Genomic DNA, 12474 nt, shown 5'->3' on the forward strand with positions numbered 1-12474 from the left:
AGCTACAAAATGTGTATAATACACAACACTAAATGAGTGGGGGGGGCATCTGAGTTTCATGAATTCTCATGTCGATTATAGATGTTTGTTGGAACAGTAACCATTTATAAGGCCTGTTATATAATGTTAATATAACCATTTATCGGATAAACTGGTCATTCAAATAGTCCTATATCCCAAGTACCTCCAGACTAGCCCAGACAAAGGGTAAAGTGCTAGAAATGGCAAACACCCGGATCGTGGCTGCGTACGGTTTTGCCAATCTTGCAATGAGAGAAAACCTTTCGGAAAAAGGCCATGAACTCCTGGCGGAACCTGGCCTGGGTGCAGGCGTAAAGGTACATATTGACGGAAGCATTCGTGAGTCTCAGCATGTTGCCGATGTCAGCCGCCACGTTGATCTGTCGACTGTAGTCATTCCGATCCAGGCCAAAGTAGACGATGCGCAGGATGATCTGGGTGATGGCGCGGGTGGCAGAGAGCAGCACAAAGCTCATGGACACGGTCACTAGGAGAACTATGGACTTCCTTTTCCTGGAGCGCACCAGGGGCATCACCCGGTAGGCCTCCGGGCTCAGGGCATTGGCCGCCACAATGTGGACCCGGTTGCTGAGGGAGATCTTCCGCAGGGTCAACCCGTTGAGGGTGAGGATGATTTGGAAAGGCAGGACGAAGGACACAAGCGTCTGTGCCCACACCATGGTGTGCACATAACCGTGGGGGGCGCTACGGTCATAAACACAGACCCATATGCTCTGGTTCTGATTGTAGACTGAGACGTTGAACCAGTAGTAGGGTATGGACAGGAGGTGGGCGACAAATAAGACTATGGCGATAGCCTTCAAGGCGTTGCGCGGCGTGCAGAATTTGGCCTTCATGGTCCACGTCTGGATGGATATGAAGCGCTCCGCGGTGAACACCACAACCAGCCAGGTGGACGTGTTGCAGGCCCCGTAGTTGAAGACGTCTCTCAGCTGGCACCACGGATCACGACTCCAATATGGCTCCTGAAATCAAATCAGTGTATTAACAAAGAAAAGCAACACTCAAATTACCAAAGATATGGCATGTCTATACGATGCTGTTGGCTGAAATGGAATAACGACAGCATTGCTATAAAAATGTCAAAATATTACTGACACAATTTAAAGAGCGATTCTTATTTCCGTAATAAATAATAAATGACCTCCTGGTAAAATTTGACTGTGATCTCTAGCACCACAATGAAGACGAGAACTGAGGTGTCCGCGACAGAGATGGACATCAGGTAGTAGGTGCTGGACTTGGACAGCATGCAGTTTCTCCGCCAGAAGATGAGGAAGGTAGCAACATTGGCTTGAGTGGAAATGTGTTTCATTAGCATTTCTCCATTGGCAATGTAGCAAAGAATAACTTGCACATGCACAGCCTACCTAGCCTTCCTGTGCTACATTAATTACTAAAGCAATAAAGTATACTTAAGTCACAGAAAGAGTCATCATGACCATAATATCTATAACACATCTGATTCATAAAATGCAGCAAGTTTGTGGAGAGAACAGCATATTCTTAAGCTTTCTAAAGAACATCTATGCACACCATTAACACTCTGAGTAAGTGAACTTATCCATCTGTATCCTACAAGCAGCTATAGATAGCTAGCAGTATCTATCAGTATACTCACAGGGGATGCCCACTATAGCCAAGGCTGGGTAGAACACACCCTGCAGAGTGACCATCCAGTGTTCCTCTTTGGGGTTCATGTTTTTCCCCAGCAGGTCGACAGCATTAGAAGACATCCAGAAGACCCTGGTCTCCTCTCACCATCACCAGCAGGCGTCTGCACCATGGTCAAGTCACTCAGCGTTAACACTTGCATGCTTCACACAGTCATGCAAACGTGCACACCCCCGTGACAGTATTTACCAATCATTAATGATTAGTCTGCCAGGTGGCTTGGACAAGATCATTGGAGGAAGGCTACTTGAGAAATAACACTCACCTCGTGTGCATTTAGAATCATCCCACGCTCGTCTGTCTGGTTTTTTTCATGCGAACAAAGTAGCCTTTTAAATTTTTTGGTAGATGTAACCGTTGGTTAAAGACAGTATTTTATTTCCTGCCTGCTCTCATTCAAACTATTGTGGTCCAATACATTGGTCTGTAACATTGAATGAACATCTCTCTGTAATATATGCTTGACTGTTCCATCTCCGCTGTGACAAGGCATTAAACACTATTGACTCTAGAGGCAAGGATAGAATATAGAAGAAACATCGAAAAGATACTGTGCAAGCAACTTTAATGTCACTACTAGATTATGGTAATATACTGTATGTATGCCTAAGCGTCTGTACTCAGTTCTCTGCTGTCTATCATTCAGACTTGTGTTTCATCACTGTTATATGCATCAGTTGACTGGGAGTCCAGAAGGGCCGGACATTGGTTTATGTTTTGACATGAGGCAGTCACGCAAGACCACCCTGACTATCTAACAGAGAACATTTGCTGGAAGGTCTGGAGTTGCAAAACACGCTCTCGATGCTGGATAGCACAGGAGATACAGTGGGCCTATTCAGAACTAAGACTGCTTTCTTATATTTTGCCCCAAACTCATATAATTCCATTCAGAGTGATCTCAGTTTAAATATTTTAAACTGTATAAGGCATTTAAAAATTCCTGATAAATTAGTCTTTTATTTTGAATCTTGATTTTTTTTTATATCCCCTTTTGTATGAGTTTTTCTTGTTGTAATACAAGGTCGATCAGACAAGAGTCCTTGGTCTCAGTAGATTTTTCTGTATAAATAAAAGTAAATAAAGAAATACTATATAGCATGCCATTAGGGCAGTAATTAATTAATGTAAGAGATCTGCCTGAACGGATTTCATATTTCTGCTGCTGAACGCTGTTGAGACTGTCTACACATCACTTGGTCTGAAGAGTTTTCTCTGTTCTCTTCTGAAGTAAAGAAAACACCATGTTCTGAGTAAGGCTTGATAAAGAAAATTGATTCAATGGACCGGTGAATTGTTTTCCAGTCACTCTGCATCTCTCAGACTTATTGTTTGTTTTTGAACACGTTGCCTGAGGCTAGAATATGCAAATCTCACCCTTTCTCTCTCGTCTCATGGCTAACTGAATGGGCACTGGACACATTCATCTGTGAATGTGTCCAGGGGTGCAGAATTAACCACGTTTACTCTGGCATAATAGCAGGGTTAGGGTACCCAAACCCCACATCTCAGGTGTCAAACCGGAGGGAAGAGTTTTTACCTTATACATTACTGATTAATTAGGTCGCCAAATTGATTAGGATCTCCCCTCACCTTGGGCGCCAATTGAAAAAGGAACAACAGAAAAATAAATGAGTATAGTATACATTAGGCCCCCCGTGGAGTTGGTTTGATACCTGTGCCCGATGGACTTCCCCTAGACCAGTCCATCATCTGCCAACGACCCAAGCTGAAGGCTACAATGTCTGTCTTGATGCGTTATAACGTATATCTGTTTTTACTATTTTGGCAGACTCATGAAAAACTGGTTGGCGCCATCTACAGCAGCACTGTGCTGACGTTGGCAGGAAATGACCGTCCAGGAAGTGGAAGATAGAGTGTTGTTTCCTGCTGACACCACAAGCCGTTTGAGATGGGCGGGATGAGGCTGCTGGAACCCACCCGTGACCCTGTTTCATTCAAATGATCAAGGGGTCTGTTAAGTTATCTGACTGATGCAGGCTTAACTTGACGTGAAAGTATAAGCGAAGCGTCTTTTCTATATAGTTATTTATTACATACATGTACAAGGCTCTGTTCATCCGTCCTCATCATTGCATAGAAGTGAACTCAACTGGCATACATTGCATACACACAGGTATGAGAGAACGTAATACCTCAAATATAGCAACCTACACTATTACCGTAATGTATTGATAAGAGCGTCATCCAAAAATTATATTTAACAGGATCAGAGATTAAGAAAAGTGCTTGATGGAAGTTTAACTGGTTTCCCCCTTCAAGAGATAAAGGAATGTTATTACGCTACTGTGAAATCGGTTGTAGGCTTGAGTTACATAACCGAAGTACTGAACATTTGTCCTAAAAATTGATGAGACAAATTCTTCCTGCTCCTATCTAATCGCATCATACACAGATGAACATAAAATCCTCCTGAGGAGTTTAGTGTTCTGCTGAATTCTGCCAACAGATGGCAGTGTGTCGGTATGCTTATTAATGTATTCCTTTCGACAGTTAGATCTTTTTTAAGCTCACATTTTCAATGCCGCAAGCAAAGAATATGTTATTCCGTTCTGCACCGCATTGCACAGCACTGCACAATATTACATGGCAATTATGTGGCCTAAAGAAATAACTGTGCAAAAGGTTCCACAACGAATATAATGTACAGCACCTACTAATGCAATGACTGAACCCTGGTCATGAGGGATGGCATTTTTGGCATTAAAGGAAACACAATGAGCTGAATGACAATTAGTATGACTACAGATAATAGTCCCCAGAGGTTTGATTTTATAACCTGACTCGATTATTTCTTTATTTTGGGATGCTATCCAGTTTGAACATTCTACAACACACAACAGCACACTAGTCGCAGTGACTTAGCGTAGTACACGGAAAGGAATTTCTGCTGGTCATAAAACATGTTGAAAGCAGAGGGGAATTCCTTGGAGGAGGAGTGAACAACACTGGCATGCCACAGATCCAAAAGACAGAATGAGAGTAGGGGTTGGCTGGAATTCGAAGACGAAGAGAAAAACCTGTTCTAACATGCTCTCTGGTTGCTATATAAGAAGAGGAGCCTTGTTGCCAAGGAAACCAGGATTCCACGATCAGTGCTCAGAGCAGTGGAGAGGAATTGCTGCGGAGGATTGGATGCTTCGGCTCACATCTAGGGGTCATCTTGTACTTCACACATCCCTGGGCTCCTCTGCTAAATCTGCCGTCCACCCCCACCACCTCAGCCCCATGGGACAGGGGATCCACCATAGCTCACCTCCCCCTCTATAGGAGATCCACCATACCTCACCTCCCCCTCTACAGGGGATCCACCATACCTCACCTCCCCATCTACAGGAGATCCACCATACCTCACCTCCCCATCTACAGGAGATCCACCATACCTCACCTCCCCCTCTACAGGGGATCCACCATACCTCACCTCCCCATCTACAGGAGATCCACCATACCTCACCTCCCCCTCTACAGGAGATCCACCATACCTCACCTCCCCCTCTACAGGGGATCCACCATACCTCACCTCCCCATCTACAGGAGATCCACCATACCTCACCTCCCCCTCTACAGGGGATCCACCATACCCCACCTCCCCCTCTACAGGAGATCCACCATACATTACCTCCCCCTCTACAGGGGATCCACTATACCTCACCTCCCCCTCTACAGGAGATCCACCATACCTCACCTCCCCATCTACAGGAGATCCACCATACCTCACCTCCCCCTCTACAGGGGATCCACCATACCTCACCTCCCCATCTACAGGAGATCCACCATACCTCACCTCCCCCTCTACAGGGGATCCACCATACCCCACCTCCCCCTCTACAGGAGATCCACCATACATTACCTCCCCCTCTACAGGGGATCCACTATACCTCACCTCCCCCTCTACAGGAGATCCACCATACCTCACCTCCCCATCTACAGGAGATCCACCATACCTCACCTCCCCCTCTACAGGGGATCCATGCTCTGTTGTAGTCTTCACAGAGAGATCAGTAGTGTATAGTTGGTCATTTTATTCAGTATCTATGTTCCATAATGGCAGTACAGCACAATTTGAGCCCAAGCCAGTATGCCTCCTTCCTGGCAAAAAACATAAACATGACCGTGAAAGCTTACCGCCCAAGGATGTTATGTAACCGTTTAAGCTGGGAGCTGGTTATTAAGAAATATGTTGTGAAAAATGTCTGGTTACTGTATTTGGCGTCCAATCAGTCCTGTTGAATAAATGGTGATGATACATTTTGAGGCTACTGTTGAGGAAGGTTTTAATCCCAATAGTCCCAAAGTTAATTTTGGCCCAAATTCCCCTGACCATCCCAGTCCAGAGGCTAGGTCTGCTAACTTGAACTTGTTGTGATCAGACAGGACTGTATAAAAATAAGATACGACAAAACTGGGGAAGGGAGGAAAGGAGTGCACACATTTAGTTTCGCATGCAGCCTTTTGTAAAAAGAAGACATGGCCTAAACTTTATTTATTTGTACTCCAGTCATTGTTGTAGTTTTTTTAGTAACATTTTACTCTCCTCTGAAAATTACAGTTTCAATAAACTGAAATCACACACATGTCTTTTGATATACTAATTCTAGATCGTAATTTTCTTCTAGGTCCTGTAAATCTTTCAGGTGAAGAATAATGCAGAAAAATTGCTGTACCAGTGGGTATGTTTTAAGGCCAGTGTACCAGTGCTACAGTATCTCACAAAAGTGAGTACACCCCTTATATTTTTGAAAATATTTGATATTATCTTTTCATGTGGCAACAATGAAGAAATGACACTTTGCTACAATGTATAACAGTGAGTGTACAGCTTGTATAACAGTGTCCCCTCAAAATAATTAATGTCTAAACCCCTGGCAACAAAAGTGAATACACCCCTAAGTGAACATTTCCAAATTGGGCCCAAAGTGTCAATATTTTGTGTGGCCACTATTATTTTCCAGCACTGGCTTAGCCCTCTTGGGCAAGGAGTTCACCAGAGCTTCACAGGTTGCCACTGGAATGACGACATCACAGAGCTGTTGGATGTTAGACCTTGTGCTCCTCCACCTCCCATTTGAGGATGCCTCACAGACGCTCAATAAGGTTTAGGTCTGGGGACATGCTTGGCCATTCCATCACCTTTACCCTCAGCTTCTTTAGCAAGACAGTGGTCATCTTGGAGGTGTGTTTGGGGTTGTTATCATGTTGGAATACTGCCCTGCAGCCCAGTCTCTGAAGGGAGGGAATCATGCTCTGCTTAAGTTTGGGGGGCCCGTTGCTGTCCCTGTCCTTGTCCACCTGGTCATACATCTGACCTAGTCTAAAATCAAATAGACTCTGGATTTAGCCCGGAGAAATGTATTTATTATTCCAATTGGACTCTTAATATCTCACCCGGCACAGCCAGAAGAGGACTGGTCACCCCTCTGAGCCTGGGTCCTCTCTAGGTTTCTTCCTAAAATTCCTAAAATTCGTTTTTCCTAGCCACTGAAATTCAACACAACTGTTGTTTGCTCCTTGGGGTTTAAGGCCGGGTGTCTCTGTAAAGCACTTTGTGACAACTGCGGTTGTAAAAGGGGCTTTATAAATACATTTGATTGATTGAAGTATGTCACAGTACATGTTGGCTTTCATGGTTCCCTCAATGAACTGTACCTCCCCAGTGCCGGCAGCACTCATGCAGCCCCAGACCATGACACTCCCACCCCCATGTTTGACTGTAGGCAAGACACACTTGTCTTTGTACTCCTCACCTGGTTGCTGCCACACACGCTTGACACCATCTGAACCAAATCATTTTACCTTGGTCTCATCAGACCACAGAACATGGTTCTAGTAATCCATGTCATTAATCTGCTTGTGTTCAGCAAACTGTTTGCGGGCTTTCTTGTGCATCATCTTTAGAAGAGGCTTTCTTCATGCAGACCAATTTGATGCCGTGTGGGGCGTATGGTCTGAGCACTGACAGGCTGACCCCCACCCCTTCAACCCCTGCAGCAATGCTGGCAGCACTCATAAGTCGATTTCCCAAAGACAACCTCTGGATATGATGCTGAGCATGGGCACTCAACTTCTTTGGTTGACCATGGCGAGGCCTGTTCTGAGTGGAACCTGTCCTGTTAAACCGCTGTATGGTCTTGGCCACCATGCTGCAGCACAGTTTCAGGGTCTTGGCAATCTTCTTATAGCCTAGGCCATCTTTAAGTAGAGCAACAATATTTTTTTTCAGATCTTCAGAGAGTTCTTTGCCATGAGAGTGTGAGAGCGATAATACCAAATTTAACACACCTGCTCCCCATTCACACCTGGGACCTTGTAACACTAATGAGTCACATGACAGTCCCCAGACCTAAACCTTATTGAGCATCTGTGAGGCATCCTCAAATGGGAGGTGGAGGAGCACAAGGTCTAACATCCAACAGCTCTGTGATGTCGTCATTCCAGTGGCAACCTGTGAAGCTCTGGTGAACTCCTTGCCCTAGAGGGTTAAGGCAGTGCTGGAAAATAATAGTGGCCACACAAAATATTGACACTTTGGGCCCAATTTGGAAATGTTCACTTAGGGGTGTACTCACTTTTGTTGCCAGCGGTTTAGACATTAATGGCTGTGTGTTGTGTTATTTTGAGGGGACACTGTTATACAAGCTGTACATTCACTACTTTACATTGTAGCAAAGTGTCATTTCTTCAGTGTTGTCACATGAAAAAATATAATCCAATATTTGCAAAAATGTGACGGATGTACTCACTTTTGTGAGATACTGTACAGGGCAGGTATATTTATCCTATACCAGAACCCCATGACGTGCATTATTACTATTATAATCCAGTTACCGATACAATTTGCAAATGAAACTTTCATGTCATACAGCTTCATGTATCAGCATCTAGGTCTCAAACTAAGTACCATTATGTGATATAAACAAGTGGTTGCCAACCAAAGGTACTAGGAACCCTGGGGGTACTTGACCTATTTACACAGGGTTAATGACACTCAGGAGACCATAAGCATACTGGTCAAGTGTGCATAAGGGGGTACATCACTGGAATTCAGGGCTGAGCTTAATTCTGTTATTGGTACGGTGACCAAAATGCTTTGGAACCACTGACTTAAAACCTAATCTTACCTCTTTATTGTGCTAGACGGTTGATTAAAGATGATGTGGATTAATTATAGTGGTCCCCAGAAAACAATAGGAAGTCAGATTTGAAGCTTTTATCGTAATCAGGTTATAACGTGTGAGTCTTTGTCGGTAGAACGTTGCTGCTTCTTCTTAACAAGCTACGCTTAGTAAATCTCATCAAATATCTTCCATGACTCAGACAAGGCTAGACAGGTCTTTACCGACCGCCAAGATAATGCCTTGTTTGAGTGGAACTGTTTAGGCGGAAAGGACTAGATCCATTACAGGCAGCATCGACCGCCAATGTCAGTTCTCATTCACACAACACACAGACCAAAAGGTCCCACTGGACTAAGGGTGGAAAGACACCTGTTAACAGAGACGTGTCTGCCTGTTACTGCCTTGAACACCAGTCTATTACCTTGACAATCAGACAGACAGGTGGCCTAGACATAACAATTTCGGATTGAAAAAGCATTTTGATGCTTTTGATTACAATGAAACCGCTGCAGTTGAATGCCTTCTAGCCAATCTCAACCAATGTCATAAGATTGTGATTGTCTTAGTGCCAAACTATTGACAGACAGATCACTTAAAAACCAACACACCCAGAAATAGATCTCACTGATACAGTCTTAAGCAAGCAACTGGCTTAAAGGGATCACACAACAGACAACCGTGTCTATGCATATGATGAGTCATTTTAGGGCCCCTGGTGTCAGGATAATTGGGTCCCAGGAGAGGTGCCTTGTTTTGGGATGCATGCTAGTGATGGTGGTGGTGGAGGGGGATTATATGGATTCTACCAGCCCTGGCATAGAGTTCTGGAATAATAATAACAATGATGATACTGCTGAAGAAAGCGAGAATACATAAGTGTGGTATATAAGCTGAACAGAACTTTCTGATCTGCAAAGGCAGTTTCTTATTATTTTCACTGACATCAATCTGTTCTCCACCAAGTTACTTTTAACCCCCATCCCCCGTTCTTGCTTTCTCTGTCTTTCTCAATCTCACTTTACATTTATCTCACTCTCTTGTCAAGCCCCTGTTTGTTTCAAAATTCTGGAGACGCTCTTCGTCACTGATCCATTGAACAGATTAGGTTGTCATGCTGAGCGGATTGAGCATCTAAAATGGATTAAAGTGTTTGACTTTTTTCCAACCAAAAACTGCTTAAGCGCTCGGATGAGAGAAAAAAATAAACATCTATGATGACGGAGTCAGATCATATTTTTGGGACCGATCCTGACCTCCTGGGATTGACGTGGTTGAGTTCCAGATAGAAAATGGGCATTTGAGAACAAAATGGACACTCGATAGCAGCATGCCTGCCACGATGCGTAATAAATGTGCGTGCAGTGAACTGACATCAACAACATGCTAGCCTCTCCTGTTCAAGGGCTGAGGAGAAAGTTTAATAGAAACACCCAATACAGGCATGCACACATCTGTTGCATTGTTTTTCTATTGTATTCATGCTTTATTGTTCAAGCTGTATTATTTGTATTCAATAATTGGATTTTAAAGCTGTCTGTAAGTGTTTGGATACTTTCTTCTTTTTGTGGAGTTCAGAAAGAATAACTGGTAAATAATGATAGGGATCTAAGTTCAAACTTTAGCAGGACACAAGTCAATTCCTTCCCTCTTTTCCATTATTTTATCTGTAATAATCTGAAAGCTGGCATTTCAGTTAGGTGTAGTGCATTTTAGTTTCACTTATCCTGTTTCAAGTGAAAAGAGAGAAACACACTCAGAAAAGTAAACAAGAAGAAGAGACCACTGCAGAGCAGTAAAGACAGCTCCTGTAGAGAGTACAGAATGTTTGCGGCGACTGAGAACAAGGCCTGTGCCTAGAATCTAAGCTGGGAGCCTACTACCTCGACAGACAATGGCTTTATGATGCAGCAGAAAAAACTGCCCTGGCCTATTCTCTGGCATCAAAACCCCTTTAAATCTCCTTGTTCCTGCAAGTCTAATTTCAGTTAGTAACCCGGTCCCTAATGGAGGCTTTATTGCTAAAATTGATTTAAAACCCGGATTACTTCATTTGGGTTCAGTTCCAACTTGATAGTGATGTCCTGAAAATACTTCAGTGACACAGAGTGGATAAGGGCAGGAAAACAGGAGGGGGGGGGGCACATGCATAGTGATTTGTGGATACCAGGTTTAAACTCTGTCTGCCCCTTCTTGACAGAGATATATGGCCCTTCATTACACCTAGACCAAACGTTGGTGTTCAAGAGATAACCTGGCTCTCATCGTTGAACACCAGCGATAAAAGCAATCCCAGCTGTCCAAGTCCAGCACTTTCTATCAAATGGTCAACTCCGTAGCTGCCGCAGAGACTCAGGAGACAACTGACTGAGTGAACTGGCCCCTGTCTCCTGCAGTCCACAGTTTGATAACTTCCAGAGTGTTAAGCTGTTGAAATGATTGAATCCATTCGGTAGAAGAACTGCAACATTCAACATCGGATTTACAGTATGGCCTTCAGATTCCATCACAGCATCTCCCTCCGACCTGTCAATGTCAGTTGTACCTATCTGGTGTAACACGCGATCAAGGCAGGCCAAACCAGCACCACCCGCCTGCAAAGTTGCCCACCTGCTGGACAGAAGAATATTGCAGATCAGACGTAGAATACATTACCCTCAGACAACTCCTGGGTTCTACAGGTGGTGTTGTCCAAAAGTAATGATGAGATTTGTGTGAACTAAAAACTTTGCGACTGACATAACCGTCAGGGACTCTACCTGCTCCCTCGTGTGGTTGACTCTTGACCTGATAGCAGAGCCCACATTACATTTTTAATTGGACCATCAAACCAGTTACTGGCAGGTTGCCATGGCTTCAGAGGACAAGAACAAGGCCTTCAAGACCATGTTTTTAAATGCTGGCTGGAAGTTGAGGATCCAGCTGCGCCCTAAAGAGTTTTGCCTGAAGGCCTCAAACATAGATGGACCAAGTCGCTGCAGCATAGTACTGAACAAAACCAAGAGATTGACCAAGTTAAGGTATTGTTGCACCTGGTCACATACTAGAGGTTTGTGGTCAACCTTTCAACAGATGCTGCACTTCTGAACGAGTTCCTAATGAAAGTGAATAACTTCCAGTGGAATCAAGATCAGATTACTGCCTTTATAGCCGTTAAAAGACCCTTTGCAATGCCCCATGTTAATTTCCTCAAACATTCAGAGACAGTACATCCTTGACGCTGTTGATTGAAAAGAAGCTAGTTAGAACCGCCCTTCAGAAGAGGTTTGTTGGCAGTTGGTCATCCCAGAGGTCCTGACAAAAGTTCCCCAGAGGTCCTCAGCCACAGACACTCTTGTGTCGGGTATTTTGATGTTATCTGCTCAACCAGGACAGGCCCTGAATGGTTAATCACATGCAACTCTGCAGCAAGATATATTTGTGAGCACCATTGACAGGGTAATCATGGATGTGCTTGGCACTTAAAAAATTGCTTGGTCATAATGGTGATTTTCTACATCACATGGAATGTGTCAGATACTCAGGACCCATGAAACCATAACCAAGCTTCTTCACCCTCAGAGTGATGAACCTGGTGTAGACATTCATGTACACAAAGGGAATGTACAGTGACAATGTGAGCACA

At 44.0% G+C, this 12474-nt stretch overlaps 1 protein-coding gene across 1 annotated transcript; it reads right to left on the minus strand.

Annotated features, from left to right (window-relative positions):
* Positions 1 to 215: 215 nt before the first annotated feature.
* Positions 216 to 1223, minus strand: LOC105007027 (probable G-protein coupled receptor 139). Its single transcript, XM_020051541.2, has 2 exons — positions 1187 to 1223; positions 216 to 1007 (listed from the first exon to the last, which is right to left on the minus strand). The coding sequence occupies exon 2, from the start codon at positions 876 to 878 to the stop codon at positions 216 to 218; it is 663 nt and encodes a 220-aa protein (XP_019907100.1). The 5' UTR covers positions 879 to 1007; positions 1187 to 1223.
* Between the last annotated feature and the right edge of the window lie 11251 nt (positions 1224 to 12474).

Source organism: Esox lucius, chromosome 12 (assembly GCF_011004845.1).
Source record: "Esox lucius isolate fEsoLuc1 chromosome 12, fEsoLuc1.pri, whole genome shotgun sequence".
Lineage (NCBI taxonomy): Eukaryota > Metazoa > Chordata > Actinopteri > Esociformes > Esocidae > Esox > Esox lucius.